Source organism: Oncorhynchus kisutch, linkage group LG21 (genome assembly GCF_002021735.2).
Source record: "Oncorhynchus kisutch isolate 150728-3 linkage group LG21, Okis_V2, whole genome shotgun sequence".
In the NCBI taxonomy this organism is placed as follows: domain Eukaryota; kingdom Metazoa; phylum Chordata; class Actinopteri; order Salmoniformes; family Salmonidae; genus Oncorhynchus; species Oncorhynchus kisutch.
Window position 1 is genome coordinate 35,005,405 of NC_034194.2, and position 17,315 is coordinate 35,022,719.

Below are 17,315 nucleotides of genomic sequence, written 5' to 3' on the forward strand. Positions count from 1 at the left end.
TGTGTCTTATTTGGGGAAATTAGTAAGGGTGTTACTTTACAGGAAGCTGTAAATGTATTACATGTTGGTAGCTACAGTCTAATTACAGTGTACAACACAGCCCCCTACGTGACATCACCAATTTCTACCAGCAGGGTGCGACTACTCGTTTGTAGCGAGGTGTCACGAGCACGTGAAGGTTTTGCAAAGCCTTGTGGATGTTGTTGTTCATTCCTTTCTCACTGTGTTACATAAATATTGTAAGTGAAACATAAAAGTCTTCGCTTTAATGTCAGCTGCGATTATTGTGGCCGCTGTCGTCGGCGGTGGAATACTGCTAATTGTTCGCAGAATGTTCCCCCGGAAGAAAGCGGTCGAGTTGCTCCGGTACCCGGCCGATATGATGCGGGGAAAGACGGTCATTGTGACCGGGGCGAACAGCGGCATAGGGAAGGCCGCGGCCGGGGAGCTGCTCAAACTCCAGGCCCGGGTGATCATGGCCTGTCGGGATCAGCAGATGGCTGAGGAAGCAGCGCAGGACATCAAGAAGCAAGCGGGGCCAGAGCACGGAGAGGTGGTGATCAAACACCTGGACCTCGCCTCGCTTCAGTCTGTGCGGAGCTTTTGCGAGGAGATCCTGAAGGTAAATGTGCATTTTGCTGAACTTTATTGAGGTCAGTCTAGGCTAAATAACTATTGTACATAAGGCAAAAATGTCCAAATGGTATCTGGTCCGCGAAGATAAAAGACTGATGCAGTGGAATATTATGTTGTTTGAGCTGTTGGAGGGTCTCGTCTCGTTCATTCCATACCATCATTCTGGGGCTGTTATTTTTTTTAAATGAAGGTTACCTTTCAAAGCGCCATAGTGAGCTGTCCAACGTTCTGAAACAATCACATGTACACATTCATTGAACGTTTTTTTTTTACAAAAGCTATCAACATCAATTCAATTGTAAAGGGATTACATTTATAGATAAGGTTCTTCCTTATTACAATTCCTTCACTTGAAATCACTTGCGTTGATTGTAGTTTCTTACTCATGAATGATTGAGATAAAGAGACCAACATGACACAGTTATCCAGCCACCACTAAGCAAAACCTCTCTACTAATGGTACAGTATGTCTGCCTCATACATGCCTGTCTTCTTCTGACTGCCCCTGTTAGGAAGAACAACAAGTTGACGTGCTCATCAACAACGCAGGCATTTACCAGTGTCCCTACACGAAGACAGAGGAGGGTTTTGAGATGCAGCTGGGGGTCAACCACCTGGGTCACTTCCTCCTCACCCACCTCCTCCTGGACCTCCTCAAGCGCTCCTCCCCCAGCCGCGTGGTGGTGGTCTCCTCCAAGCTCTACAAGTATGGCAGCATCAACTTCGACGACCTCAACAGGTGCGGTTGGTTCATGTTATGTTTTGTGTATTGTGTTTTTACCTGGATTCCATTCATTAGTGCAGACTGTAGCAAAACGGTTTGCACAAAAAACCCTATTGTTTATTATTGGACAATAGTTCAAGTTAGTCTTTCCCTGTTTCGGTCAGTTTTCTTTATTTTGGTGCCTAATGAACACAACCCTTGTGTAATGTCTGTTGTGTTTCTATGGATGATTCTCCCCTTGAGGGATAATGTTTTCTACTTCTATCACCACTACAGTGAGAGAAGCTACAACAAAGCCTTCTGCTACAGCCAGAGCAAGCTGGCTAATCTGCTCTTCACCCACCAGCTGGCCCGGCGCCTGGAGGAGGAGGGCGTCACGGGGGTAACGGTCAATGCCCTCACCCCAGGCATCGTGAGGACCAGGCTGGGCAGGCACATCCACATCCCCTTCCTGGCCAAACCTCTCTTTTACCTGGCCTCGTTGTTCTTCTTCAAGAGCCCACTGGAGGGAGCTCAGACGCCACTCTACCTGGCGTGTTCACCCGACGTGGAGGGCGTGGCGGGGAAGTGCTTCGCTAACTGCGAGGAGGAGGAGCTGATGCCCAAGGCGACGGACGATCAGGTGGCCAAGAGACTGTGGGACCTGAGTGAGACCATGGTGGGGATAAAAACTCAATAAGAGACCTGGGTTCCAGACTCTCTTATAGAGACCATATGAGAGACTTGCCCTGGGAATCAAGTGAATTGGGAGATGATTGATTGAGACTTCTTGGGGTTTCATTGGAACTGGGGTCAGTGGGTAAAGTTTCCACTGTTTTTAATTAACCTCGGTATGTGGGTGCGTGTGTGTGTGTGTGGGCGCGTGCATGCGTGGGTCCTTGTGTGCACATATAATTGTGTGATGTGCAAATGAGGTGTGGATGGAGTGTGAGTGTGATTGGAGGTGTGCAATGTGCCTGTGAAACTGAGAACTGCAGTCTTCCATGAATGTGTAACTAAGTATATCCGTTCCCATAGGAACCAGCTATTCTATCTTCTGTACTGTCTTCACCAGTGTTCACTGAATCACAAGTTCACACAGTCAAAGTGGAGGGGAGCTAATTCCCAGTAGCGATTATCAAAGGGGAGCTGAACTGTCATATTTGCTTTTACCGAGTGCGAACATGATTGGTTATAGTGCTATAGAAATATCTCCAGGGTGGTTTGAAAAGCCAACAGGTATGTAGTTCAGCAGCTGTAAGTAAATGCGAAGGCGGCTAAGCTCATGCATCCTGCAGCATGCACTTGGCAGTAGAAAAAGGAATAGGAGACTGGTTGTGTTGCGTTACCTAATCCAGTTTTCCTCTCATGAGGTGTTTGAAGTGTAAATTCGTCACCTTCTGCTGTGACAGGATGGACGGGAACAATAAAGTTGACAATGAGATTCAGATTCAGTCAGATGATGTTGATGCTGTGGTGTCTCCTTCCTCTGGTTAGATGCTATCTCTCAAGTAATTCCCTTTTCGCTCCAGAGTGAGTGAGAGGGGGGAATGTGTTTTGAATGTCAATGCGGAGGTATGGCTAATGCTATGAATTATATAGTCAAACAAAATAGTCGACAATCCAAAGATAATTTCTAGACACGTGTGTATGTGCGCACACACACAGTTTGATTTGAATGCTTTTAAAACCATTACAGTGACATTGTATCTGTGATCTTTTACACTAAATGACATTATATTTATGTCCCACACACACTAAAACAGTTGAGGCAGCCTTGGCGCATCAAAATGCGTAGTTTGTGCTTTATTAGGTTAAAGGAAACACAACAGAAATATAGAAACATGCATAATGATGTGATAGTAACAAGCATGCAGTTGCTTGATGGGGGGGTGTGAGAATGAGAATCTGAGGTAGAGTGGGACAGGAAAACTTATCCAAAGGTTATAGAGAAAAAAATAGTATCAACGGGTAGGACAAATGTTACATCTCAATAGAAGTCCATTGTTAACAAAGTAATACCTACATTGAACGGTCTCTTTAAGTGCTCTGGGTATGTTAAAATCATGTCAAAGCAAAAACTGAATGAGTGGACAGAGCTGCACTGAAATGGATTCAGCCTAGGGGCATCTATATGTTTTTGTAAAAACACCTAGTACTGCAACTTTAACCCATTCCCCAGGACCTTTACTGTATAGTGCTGCAACTTTAACCCATTCCCCAGGACCTTTACTGTATAGTGCTGCAACTTTAACCCATTCCCCAGGACCTTTACTGTATACGCCTGCAACTTTAACCCATTCCCCAGGCCCTTTATTGTATACGGCTGCAACTTTAACCCATTCCCCAGGACGTTTACTGTATAGTGCTGCAACTTAACCCATTCCCCAGGACCTTTACTGTATACGCCTGCAACTTTAACCCATTCCCCAGGCCCTTTATTGTATACGGCTGCAACTTTAATCCATTCCCCAGGACCTTTACTGTATAGTGCTGCAACTTTAACCCATTCCCCAGGACCTTTACTGTATAGTGCTGCAACTTTAACCCATTCCCCAGGACCTTTACAGTATAGTGCTGCAACTTAACCCATTCCCCAGGACCTTTACAGTATAGTGCTGCAACTTTAACCCATTCCCCAGGACCTTTACAGTATAGTGCTGCAACTTTAACCCATTCCCCAGGACCTTTACTGTATAGTGCTGCAACTTTAACCCATTCCCCAGGACCTTTACAGTATAGTGCTGCAACTTTAACCCATTCCCCAGGACCTTTACAGTATAGTGCTGCAACTTTAACCCATTCCCCAGGACCTTTACTGTATAGTGCTGCAACTTTAACCCATTCCCCAGGACCTTTACTGTATAGTGCTGCAACTTTAACCCATTCTCCAGGACCTTTACAGTATAGTACTGCAACTTTAACCCATTCCCCAGGACCTTTACTGTATAGTGCTGCAACTTTAACCCATTCCCCAGGACCTTTACAGTATAGTGCTGCAACTTAACCCATTCCCCAGGACCTTTACTGTATAGTGCTGCAACTTAACCCATTCCCCAGGACCTTTACAGTATAGTGCTGCAACTTTAACCCATTCCCCAGGACCTTTACTGTATAGTGCTGCAACTTAACCCATTCCCCAGGACCTTTACAGTATAGTGCTGCAACTTTAACCCATTCTCCAGGACCTTTACAGTATAGTACTGCAACTTTAACCCATTCGCCAGGACCTTTACTGTATAGTGCTGCAACTTTAACCCATTCCCCAGGACCTTTACTGTATAGTGCTGCAACTTAACCCATTCCCCAGGACCTTTACTGTATAGTGCTGCAACTTAACCCATTCCCCAGGACCTTTACTGTATAGTGCTGCAACTTAACCCATTCCCCAGGACCTTTACAGTATAGTGCTGCAACTTTAACCCATTCCCCAGGACCTTTACTGTATAGTGCTGCAACTTTAACCCATTCTCCAGGACCTTTACAGTATAGTACTGCAACTTTAACCCATTCCCCAGGACCTTTACTGTATAGTGCTGCAACTTTAACCCATTCCCCAGGACCTTTACAGTATAGTGCTGCAACTTAACCCATTCCCCAGGACCTTTACTGTATAGTGCTGCAACTTAACCCATTCCCCAGGACCTTTACAGTATAGTGCTGCAACTTTAACCCATTCCCCAGGACCTTTACTGTATAGTGCTGCAACTTAACCCATTCCCCAGGACCTTTACAGTATAGTGCTGCAACTTTAACCCATTCTCCAGGACCTTTACAGTATAGTACTGCAACTTTAACCCATTCGCCAGGACCTTTACTGTATAGTGCTGCAACTTTAACCCATTCCCCAGGACCTTTACAGTATAGTGGTGCAACTTAACCCATTCCCCAGGCCCTTTACAGTATAGTGCTGCAACTTAACCCATTCCCCAGGACCTTTACAGTATAGTGCTGCAACTTAACCCATTCCCCAGGACCTTTACAGTATAGTGCTGCAACTTAACCCATTCCCCAGGACCTTTACTGTATAGTGCTGCAACTTAACCCATTCCCCAGGCCCTTTACAGTATAGTGCTGCAACTTTAACCCATTCCCCAGGACCTTTACAGTATAGTGCTGCAACTTAACCCATTCCCCAGGACCTTTACAGTATAGTGCTGCAACTTTAACCCATTCCCCAGGACCTTTATGGTAAAGTTCTACAACTTTAACCCATTCCCCAGGCCCTTTATGGTATAGTTCTACAACTTTAACCCATTCCCCAGGACCTTTACTGTATAGTACTGCAAACGTTTACCAGGATACTCCATTGGTCATACATATTTTACTCTGCATAAATGCAGCACAGTTTTCAGCCTGTGATTGACAATAAACAAATCTATAATTGTAGTTTAGACAGTCCTCTGAATCTTCAACATTCTAAGGACTCTATTCAATCCACATTGCGGAAGTTCAGCTTTAAAGCGTGATTGAAATTTAAAGGCAATGTTCTCTCTTTAAGGGAGGCTGAATTCACGCTAAACGCTGCATTTGTCGGGTCAATCGGAATTCACCTTTACATTTCTATGGCGGAATATTTAAAGATTGAATAGAGCCCCAAGTATCTCTCTTTGATTGGTAGATGCTCTTAACCAGACATATTTACAATGTGTTGCTGCCCACACCTGATTGAATTGTAGTCATTTCTATTACATTTTTGATGTTGTAATTAAATATATTAATATATTTCAACAGTTACTTTAAATGTTTCCTTTGTCTACAAGCTCACTGTGCTTTGTGTACAGCACATGGAACAACTGGTCTCTGGTACCTCCAAAGACTATTTCATGTACCAAATGTACCAAAGGTAGCAAAGTATTTTCCAATAGTCCCCACTCATTTGGCACAGTAATGAATTGTCAATTCACCTGACCCAGACAAACTTACACATTCATTGTAGTGATGCGAACCACTAGTTTGTCAGTTTTTCACAGCTGTGGCAACAATCTGATAAATTCATGCTTAATTACTGTATCTTCCAACTGTCCTTTCAAAATGGATGTCCTTAAACTGAACAACTGGCTAGCCTCACACTAATCAATATGTTTTGCTAGATTCACCAAGACTTCTTACCTCACATCCCACCAGGGAAAGAGATGGATAAAAAGAGAGAGACCAGTAAGTCAGAATACCTTCTTCTCTCAGTTCAGAAGTGTTCCATACAGCTGGGCTTTGGTGAGACTGTCCTTTCTCGAAAGTCCCAATGTGCCAAAATTGTGATACTGCGGTGGAGGGGGACAAGGAGGTGGCGGGGGCGGTGGTGGACTGCCCTGGGGGGGCGAAGGGGGCTCCATCTCGGACTGGTAGTGCTGCTGCAGTTCGGCAGCCATCTCCAGGGACCTCTGGTTTAGGGACTCATTGGAGCTGTTGGGGCTGATGTCCACGTACTCCTTGGTCTGTCCCGCTCCTCCAACTCCTCCCCCGGCCCCCGCCACATCAAAGCTGCCCTCCCTGTTTTCGGGGCTCCCTGAGTGGTAAAGTATGTGCTCCGACTCCTGGCTGTCCTCCTTGGCCCGGTAGGTCTGGTGGGCCTGCTGGTTGTGGGACTGATGGGACTGACGGAGGCCCCCCACAGGGCTGCACTCGGGGCTGGGTGTGGAGAAGCACACCGGGGGGTCCATGATGGGTCCTACCCCTCCCTGGTAGTAGTCGGGCCCCTCCTGGAAGCTGCTGTAGAGGGGTCCAAGGCGGATCTTGGCGGGCCGAACTGAGAAGTGCTGCTCAGAGAAGCTGTAGGGCGAGGCCCGACCGGGCGAGCAGTACGAGTGGGAGTTTAGATCCTCCGCGCTCAGCTGTCTCCAGCGGCCAATCGGCTCCTCCTCCTCAGGTGCCAGTGTGCTGCCGCGGCGGCTGTCTCCGTAGGCAACGCTTGGTGAGGAGGAGGGAGGGAGGGGTTCGTAGGGCTCACTGAAGCACGAGGACATGGTGCGGCTGTAGACGGGTGAGCTGCCGTTCTGGTGGTGTGCTCCACCATGATCGCCGGCCTGCTGGAAGACAGCGTGGACCTTAGCGAAGCCTCCACCGCTGGGACTGTCCTTCTCCCAGGAGGAGTCGCTCTTCCTCTCATAGTCTCCCCCATCCCTCCAGTCCATGTAGAGGGAGTGGTGGTGGGGAGAGGAGGCTGTGCTGCTGGGAGGGCCATTGCCTTTGTTGTCATCTGAGCCCCCTCCGCTGAAGCTGGAGTAGGAGCTGCCTGAGGCGGGGCCCAGAGAGGTGGGGAACTTGGCGAAGCACTCCTGGGAGAAGCCAGACCTCAGCCCCAACAAGGTACCCTCCTCTGGGTTACTGTCCGTGGAGATCTGGGGGCCGTAGAGCAGCTTCCTCTGGCTGTGGACGTCCATGCTTGGCCTGCGTTCGCGGTTCTGATCGACCGGGCAATAGAGGGCTGTGTCACTGCTGTACAGGTCTGACTTGTATGCTGCCCGGAGGCCCAGGCGCTCGTCTCTGTCCAGGGTGTCCAGGAGGAAGCCTTGGTCCTGGGGCTGGGGGCTAGGCGAACTGGAAGCTTGGCTGCCGCTGCAGGCCTCGTCGGGCTTCTCCAATACCTTGGCGATGACGGAGGCGGGGACGGAGTCAGCGTAGACGGTGTGGCAAAGAGGTGAGCCATCCATGTGCATGGTCACTCGTTCCTGGAATTCAGCAGGCAACTGAGAAAGAGAGAGATATAGAAAATTGTGATAAAGCGACCAGTGGTGAGAGAGTGCAAAGTTCATGAAAGATGTAAAAAAGACATAGAAACGACAAACATTATTTTAACACATAATGACACCATATGGAGAACAGACAGGAATTCAACTTTAAACCATAACCTGAAGTTAAAAGGTGGAACTGTTGTCGAACAAACGTACAGTGAATTCGGAAAGTATTCATATCCCTTGCCTTTAATTGTTTTGTTTGTTACATTACAGCCTCATTCCAAAATTGAACTACACACAATGCCCCAAAATGAAAAAGAAAAAACAGGTTTTTATAAATTTTTGCAAATGTATAAAAAACCCCCACCAGATATCACATTTACATAAGTATTTAGACCCTTTACTCAGTACTTTGTTGAAGCACCTTTGGCAGTTATTACAGCCTTGAGTCTTCTTGGGTATGACGCTACAAGCTTGGCACACCTGCGTTTGGGGAGTTTCTCCCATTCAACTCTGCAGATTCTCTCAAACTCTGTCAGGTTGGATAGGATCGTCGCTCTACAGCTATTTTCAGATCTCTCCAGAGATGTTCGATCAGGTTCAAGTCCGGGCTTTGGCTGGGCCACTCAAGGTCATTCAGAGACTTGTCCCGAAGCAACTCCTACGTTGTCTTGGTTGTGTGCTTAGGGTTGTTGTCCTGTTGGAAGGTGACCCTTCACCCCAGTCTGAGGTTCTGAGCGCTCTGGAGCAGGTTTACATCAAGGATCTCTCTGTACTTTGCTCTATTCATCCTTGCCTCAATCCTCAATCAGTCCCTTCCGCTGAAAAGCCTCCACACAGCATGATGCTGCTACCACAATGCTTTACTGTTGGGATGCTTCCAGGGACCTTCCAGATGCCACGCTTGGCATTCAGGCCTAATAGTTCAATCTTGGTTTCATCCGATCAGGGAATCTTGTTTCTCATGGTCTGAAAGTCTTTAGGTGCCCTTTGGCAAACTCCAAGCGGGCTGTCATGTGCCTTTTACTGAGGTGTGGCTTCTGTCTGGTCACTCTACCATAAAGGTCTGATTGGTGGAGTGCTGCAGAGGTGATTGTCCTTCTGAAAGGTTCTCCCATTTCAACAGAGGAACTCTAGTGCTCCGTCAGAGTGACCATCGGGTCTTTATTCATATTTTTTTACACCTTTTTCTCCCCAATTTCGTGATATCCAATTGGTAGTTACAGTCTTGTCCCATCGCTGCAACTCCGGTACGCACTCAGGAGAGGTGAATGTCGAGAGCCGTGAGTCCTCCAAAACACGACCCCACCAAGCCGCACTGCTTCTTGAGACAATGCTCGCTTAACCCGGAACCCAGCCGCACCAATGTGTTGGAGAAAACGCTGTACACCTGGCAACCGTGTCAGCGTGCATTACATCCGGCCCGCCACAGGAGTCGCTAGAGTGCAATGAGACAAGGACAACCCGGCCGGCCAAACCCTCCCCGAACTCGGACGACGCTGGGAAAATTGTACCCCGCCTCATGGGTCTCCCGGTCGCTGCCGGCTGCAACACAGCCTGGGATCAAACCAGGATCTGTAGTGAAGCCTCAAGCACTGCAGTGCCTTAGACCGCTGCGCCACTGAGGGGGCCTCTATTTATCATTTTTTATAAATTCCCCCCAAAATCCTAAAAACCTGTTTTCGCATTGTCATTATGGTGTATTGAGTGTAGATTGCTGAGAAAAATATATATTTAATCAATTTTAGAACAAGGCTGTAACGTAAGGAAATATGGAAGAAGTCGAGGGGTCTGAATACTTTCTGAAGGCACTGTACATCATGAGATCATTAGTTTGATATTTCTACCGAGGTTCTATTCTTCTGGGCAGCTCTCGATGCAAACTGAAATGCACTAGAAACCTGTTGCTGCCACCTCTCCATTGCAACAAGAATTAAGCCAATTGCAGAACGTTATCAACATGAATCTAGTCAACTATCGCTAGTAAGAAGGTAGTTAATTATATCTGCATTGGCTAATAGGAAGTTGCATCACACTTTCACTTTTTATGTAAATACCCAATTACCATGAGACATTTCGCTGTCAACACGTACAGTGAGGTCTGTAATTATTGGATCCCTGACAAAGATGGCAAAAAAAATTGTATAAAATACATAATACAAATACTGAGTTATATTTTATGCACATTTTTTTTTGAATGTCAATTATTTTATACCAACATCAGAGAAAAACAAGTATTAAAAAAATATATCAAAAAGATAGGAGTCAGAGTTATTGGATCCTCTGTTTTCAATACTGCAACACCGTGTTGCACCACACGCCATCAGTGATTGTTTGATTACTTTCCAGCCCACAAATAAACAGGATAAAAGACATAAGTAGGACTATAACCTTTGTATATATCCGAGGTGTCATCTGTTTATTGTTTTCACTCCACATAGGAACAACACACACACTCATATAGGCCAGTGGAGGCTGCTGAGGGGAGGACGGCTCATAATAATGGCTGGAATGGAGCAAATGGAATGGCATCAAACATGGAAACCATGGAAACCACATGTTTGATGTATTGGAACCCATTCTACTTATTCCACTCCAGCCATTACCATGAGCCCGTCCTTCCCAATTAATGTACCACCAACCTCCTGTGATAGAGTACACACACACACACACACACATACGAACACACACACCCCGCAGGGGACCCATCACTAGTTTATTATGTAACTGATAAATTGTGGTTGCATTGATATTTCCATTCCGTCCTCATTGTGCCAAATGTGATAAGGCATTTTTTTAATGGTATAGGCAACGTGCCAGCTTTGGAATCTGCTCTTGCCATGCTGGCCGGGCACGAGGCCCAGGGCTAATACAGTGGAAAGCCTTGCCAATCCGCCCTGGCACTAACGCACTGATTAATTCTCACTTGTTCCTTTGCTGCTGGGCAACAAAAGTAGCATGGGCACTGTTGGGCACACTCAAATAGAGCCGGTCCTGTATGTATGTGTATCTATCTTCCATCAATTACTCACCCACCTGTCACATAGTGCAGCTACAGCTTTCAATTGTTAATCCCTGTCAAACATTTGCTTAATTAGCAATCCATCAGTGGAGTTATCATGATTCAGACTGTTGATGTATTGGAAGTTTAGAACTGCATGAGCTTGTGTCAAGAGCCCAGGTTTTAGCCCTTAACCCTTGCTCATGCATTGATCGACGTGAACGGATCAAGACTCATGCATATACTTGCAGCCCTGCACATCGTGCCCATACCTCAAATGCTCAAGGTATTTGATACAAAGCTAATTCTAAATGTGAACCCAGTTGGTCTGATTGTTAGTGCTGTTGGTGGAGGACTCACCTCAGAAAGCTGTGTCCTATAATGGGACTTGTTGCACTGGAGCAGCTGGGCGGCCAGGTTACAGTCCTTCCTGTACAGGTCCTATAGGACAGAATGTGTTACACTGTGTTAGAAGAAAACATGCTTTAAAGAGTTCATCTAAAGAACACACAGCACTGACTTAGGAGAGGAGCCAGAACCGGGACTTGAACTCAGGTCTGTCTCAGTGCAACACCTTCGCTATTTCACAAAGTAGTCATAACCTCTTGGCGAAGACGCTATAGGTGATGTGTACTACGGTCGTTGCAATACACTTTGAGGGTTGGGACTACACTTTTGATGACCTCTACATCTGACCTCATAGAGTGTTGATAGAGAGAGTCCATACTAGCCAGGCCCTTACATTGTCCTCTTGTAGTTTTTCAATGGTCAGCTTGGCCTCCATCAGGTGGTTGTTGAGCACGATGATCTCTCTGCTCAGGGCTCTCTTCTCGTTGTCATGGTGCTGAGACTGAGGAAAACAAAGACTCATGTCAGATTCAAATCAGAATCACATTGCAAATACATTATTGTTTTTTCTTTGATTTCATGTAATGTAGCTAATTCCCACTTGGTTTGGAGGGCTGTGGGGTCAGATGAGATTTGCTGTGCCTCAGAGAGTAAATTAGATTGAGGACGGGGGAGAACCCACGCCAGATACCATATCATGAGTAAACTGCTTAATTGCTTACACATAACTTAAAATGTTCCTAAAGTATTCAAGTGTAATTCTCTGTGCCCCAGATCACACAGGACATAGAAATCGCAGAGGCCCTCAACTCGTCGTGACAATCCAACCTTTAACTGGCTAAAACAGCTGAATTCCCCTCTCTCTTCCGGACAACATCACAGCATAGTAGGTGTTCTCATTATTTCATTGAAAATTGCATCAGTTTCATATCTACCAACATCTGTAATGATGCATGTATACACAACTCAGAATGACTATATAATCTTGAGACTCAGAAGAAATATTTGCCTTTTAGCCTTCAGGCCTTTCTAGCCATCATGCCTTTAGCCTCCAGGCCTTTCTAGCCATCATGCCTTTAGCCTCCAGGCCTTTCTAGCCATCATGCCTTTAGCCTCCAGGCCTTTCTAGCCATCATGCCTTTAGCCTCCAGGCCTTTCTAGCCATCATGCCTTTAGCCTCCAGGCCTTTATAGCCATCATGCCTTCAGCCTTCAAGCCTTTCTAGCCATCATGCCTTCAGGCCTTTCTAGCCATCAAATACAGACACTCTACTGGAGGTGACTGAGGTGAGGAAAATACAGATACTCTACTGGAGGTAACTGAGGTGAGGAAAATGCACATACTCTACTGGAGGTAACTGAGGTGAGGAAAATACAGATACTCTACTGGAGGTAACTGAGGTGAGGAAAATGCAGATACTCTACTGGAGGTAACTGAGGTGAGGAAAATACAGATACTCTACTGGAGGTGACTGAGATGAGGAAAATACAGATACTCTACTGGAGGTAACTGAGGTGAGGAAAATACAGATACTCTACTGGAGGTAACTGAGGTGAGGAAAATACAGATACTCTACTGGAGGTGACTGAGATGAGGAAAATACAGATACTCTACTGGAGGTAACTGAGGTGAGGAAAATACAGATACTCTACTGGAGGTGACTGAGATGAGGAAAACACAGATACTCTACTGGAGGTGACTGAGGTGAGGAAAATACAGATACTCTACTGGAGGTAACTGAGGTGAGGAAAATACAGATACTCTACTGGAGGTGACTGAGATGAGGAAAACACAGATACTCTACTGGAGGTAACTGAGGTGAGGAAAATACAGATACTCTACTGGAGGTGACTGAGGTGAGGAAAATACAGATACTCTACTGGAGGTAACTGAGGTGAGGAAAATACAGATACTCTACTGGAGGTGACTGAGATGAGGAAAACACAGATACTCTACTGGAGGTGACTGAGGTGAGGAAAATACAGATACTCTACTGGAGGTGACTGAGGTGAGGAAAATACAGATCCTCTACTGGAGGTGACTGAGGTAAGGAAAATACAGATACTCTACTGGAGGTGACTGAGGTGAGGAAAATACAGATACTCTACTGGAGGTGACTGAGGTGAGGAAAATACAGATACTCTACTGGAGGTGACTGAGGTGAGGAAAATACAGATCCTCTACTGGAGGTAACTGAGGTGAGGAAAATACAGATACTCTACTGGAGGTGACTGAGATGAGGAAAATACAGATACTCTACTGGAGGTAACTGAGGTGAGGAAAATACAGATACTCTACTGGAGGTAACTGAGGTGAGGAAAATACAGATACTCTACTGGAGGTGACTGAGATGAGGAAAATACAGATACTCTACTGGAGGTAACTGAGGTGAGGAAAATACAGATACTCTACTGGAGGTGACTGAGATGAGGAAAACACAGATACTCTACTGGAGGTGACTGAGGTGAGGAAAATACAGATACTCTACTGGAGGTAACTGAGGTGAGGAAAATACAGATACTCTACTGGAGGTGACTGAGATGAGGAAAACACAGATACTCTACTGGAGGTAACTGAGGTGAGGAAAATACAGATACTCTACTGGAGGTGACTGAGGTGAGGAAAATACAGATACTCTACTGGAGGTAACTGAGGTGAGGAAAATACAGATACTCTACTGGAGGTGACTGAGATGAGGAAAACACAGATACTCTACTGGAGGTGACTGAGGTGAGGAAAATACAGATACTCTACTGGAGGTGACTGAGGTGAGGAAAATACAGATCCTCTACTGGAGGTGACTGAGGTAAGGAAAATACAGATACTCTACTGGAGGTGACTGAGGTGAGGAAAATACAGATACTCTACTGGAGGTGACTGAGGTGAGGAAAATACAGATACTCTACTGGAGGTGACTGAGGTGAGGAAAATACAGATCCTCTACTGGAGGTGACTGAGGTGAGGAAAATACATAAATGAGGAATAAAGGTTCTATTTGCTTCACCTGTGCTAAGAAAATATTCCCTTATTTTATCATTTGCACGGTTTGCATTAATCTTTGGCTACTTCTGCCTCTGTAAATGTTGGTACATTTGGCTTGGACATCTTTCTGGTACAGCTGATGTTCAGTGCTCTATCTATTGGCCATGTACCACTGGTGCATCCCTACAGCAGTGTTCAGCAGCCTGTCATTGACTGATGGGGCTCTGGTCTTCCTGCTTCCTGAGATCTGAGAACAGAACCACCCGACTACTGATGAGGCTGAAGGGAAAAGGAATGTGAACATCATGAAGGCAGGAATCTGAATATGAAAGTGGATCATAGTAATGGTGGAAGATTAACCAAACTGTACTGTAGATTGTTTTGTTTTTTAAATCAGGTTTTTCCCTGGAACATTCCAGTCTAATCATGTATAACAAACAATAACTTTTTTTAGTGGAACCGTCTCACATTGTAGACTAAATATTGTTCTGTTGAGCTATATACCTAAAAGGTTCCAGGAAGAACCATTTTGGATCCAGGTATAACCCCTTTGGGTTCAATGTAGAACCATTCCACAGAGGGTTCTACCTGTAACCAAAAAGGGTGGTATGGGTACAGCCGAAGAACGTTTTCGGAACCCTTTTTTTTAACCCTCCTGCTTTGTTCCGGTCGAATTGAACCTTTTTAGAAGTTTTCTCTCTGAAAAATGTAGTTCATTTAATCTGATTGTCATATAAGGTTCCATGACTTTGTCCACACAGGGCATCTGAACACACAAAATACATTTGGATGATTTTCATTACATTTTGGGTGTTTTATTTAACTTTTGTACACCTGTGGTCTTACTAGTCATTGACGGGTCATTAGAAACGAATGGGTGAGACTACAATTAGTGTAGAAAATTGAGTTCAGGCACATGCCCATTCATCAGATGGATACACTTCCTCTCCCAGACCCCCACATGCATGTGTGTTTGAGCACACACACACACACACACACACACACACACACACACACACACACACACACACACACCTCACTCCCCTTCTTGGCTTCCATGGCAACCCCAACGGGAACCTTTCCCCAATAGAATCTTTCCCCCCGGGAACCACACCTGTTGGCATTCTCACAAACAATCGCAACATTTTTTCAATAATATATTGAACTTTTCTCGCAGCTCTGGTATATAATGCTATTTTGAGGCCTTATTCACAATTCATTCTGTGGCAGCAGAATGACCAAACGATATACTGTATGTGAGACTCTTGTTCATATATTTGATCATGACACTGGTGATGAGGAGAGAGTCCTTGTTAAACTTTGACACAAAGTAGCCTGTGATAAATAGCACAATATATTTCATCTGAGTATTTGTTATAGTCAAAATAATCCATACATTATGCTTTTTTAACTAAAGGCCATAGAGGCCATAAATAGCAAATAGAAGTTCAAAACTTGTAATGTTCACAAGAACTTAAGTTGATAAAAAGATCTAACAACATTAGGTGCTAATATATGTATTATTATGGATTTATAATCAGCTGTAATGGGGCTGTCATTTTGGACCAGGTACACATAATTAATCAACATGAAAGGAACACAACAGGAGGATTAAGAGTCCAATAACTTCAAGCTTTACTTTTGCCCATGTTTTATACTTATCCCAGAAACACAGTTGACCTATTTTTTTTACCGGAGGCCGCAAAGTGATTTTTGAAGTAAGTGCATAAAAGGTATGTAAATGCTTTGTTGGGTCATTCCACAAAGTGAGTACCTTTGTTGGGTCATTCCGCAAAATGAGTACCTTTGCTTCCCTTTGATATATTAAGTAGGAATTGTCCACAAATATTGGATTTTACAAGCCGAAGAATGCTGTTATGTGAACCCGAACTCTTGTTTTAATATGGTGAAATAATCATTTTTAAATGTGTTTTTCAAAAGAAACATTGAACATCTAGTAGTCAAGTCATAGTAGAAAGGGAGGTGAGCAGGTTTTACTCTTTTTGGCCACTTTCTGGTGTTTTGTGGTGGAAAACTGAGCGGGTCGAGCATAACATGTCAACTCTGTTACCCATAGATAGACAGGCTCAAAATGTTGTAGCAATAAAAAATTAAAATGTGAAGGTTGCATTCAATTGTCCCTCCCTGTTGCACACAACACACTTCCATTCCCCCTATCACAAGGGGATTTATGGCTGATTTAGGATGAAATTGTCAACCCTGTTACGGTCAACCCTGTTACAGTCCGGTCAACCCTGTTACGGTCAACCCTGTTACTTTATTTGGCACTTACAATAGTAAAAATATATATTTTACCTCGAGATTGGAAAACATTGCTTTGTTATTTTATTTGGACATCAGAGCAATGACGAGAAAATCCTATTTGAGTTGGAAAAGGATACTAATATGATAGGAAAGATATACAAATCCTCGCAGAGAGCCTATCCAACTGAAAATATAAACTATTGGAACCAAGACTTAAATAGCAGAAAAAACTGACATTGGCACAAGATGGAGGGAGATTATATAGTCATGAATTGTCCAAGAGACAAAATTCACAAATCCTACAGCAGAATGGCAGTCATGTCTTAAGTGTAAAATGAACAATGACTGAATAATTCATTCCTTCTGGGAGTGCTATGAAGTCCAACAGTTGGTTTTCCAAAGTTTTACAATTTAAGATGACTTTTAAATCGGTCTATTTGCATATTTCAAAACATGGCTTATGAGGGGGGCAGTGAGATACCCAATGGGTAGGACTATACTTTTCTCCTCAATCATTTTGAAAATACTTTTAAGCTCCATCGTTAAGACAGTAGATAAATCAAATGCATTATTATTTAAATATTGAAAAAGTGTTGGTTACAGAGAGAGATAGAATAGTGCAATTTGAGGGCATAATGACATAGAGTGTTACATACACTGGAAACGACCAAGGTATGAAGAATGAGAGTAAAAGTTGGAGACAAAT

The 17,315-nt window shown here is 44.6% G+C and overlaps 2 protein-coding genes across 2 annotated transcripts in view; one reads left to right on the forward strand and one right to left on the reverse strand.

Moving 5' to 3' along the window:
• Nucleotides 1-148: 148 nt before the first annotated feature.
• On the forward strand, nucleotides 149-2,803 carry rdh14b (retinol dehydrogenase 14b). The gene is made up of 3 exons (XM_020455172.2): nucleotides 149-622; nucleotides 1,149-1,375; nucleotides 1,637-2,803. Exons 1-3 carry the CDS (start codon nucleotides 269-271, stop codon nucleotides 2,037-2,039), a joined length of 984 nt encoding a protein of 327 aa, XP_020310761.1. The 5' UTR covers nucleotides 149-268; the 3' UTR covers nucleotides 2,040-2,803.
• A 313-nt stretch (nucleotides 2,804-3,116) lies between these two features.
• The window catches only part of LOC109866680 (brain-enriched guanylate kinase-associated protein), a 49,953-nt gene continuing 35,754 nt past the window's right edge, over nucleotides 3,117-17,315 (reverse strand). The window contains exons 5-7 of the mRNA XM_020455464.2: nucleotides 11,757-11,864; nucleotides 11,375-11,455; nucleotides 3,117-8,025 (exon numbers count right to left, since the gene is read on the reverse strand). Of these exons, the coding sequence (XP_020311053.1) occupies nucleotides 6,520-8,025; nucleotides 11,375-11,455; nucleotides 11,757-11,864 (1,695 nt within the window). The 3' untranslated portion in view covers nucleotides 3,117-6,519. The remainder of the gene's footprint in view (nucleotides 8,026-11,374; nucleotides 11,456-11,756; nucleotides 11,865-17,315) is intronic.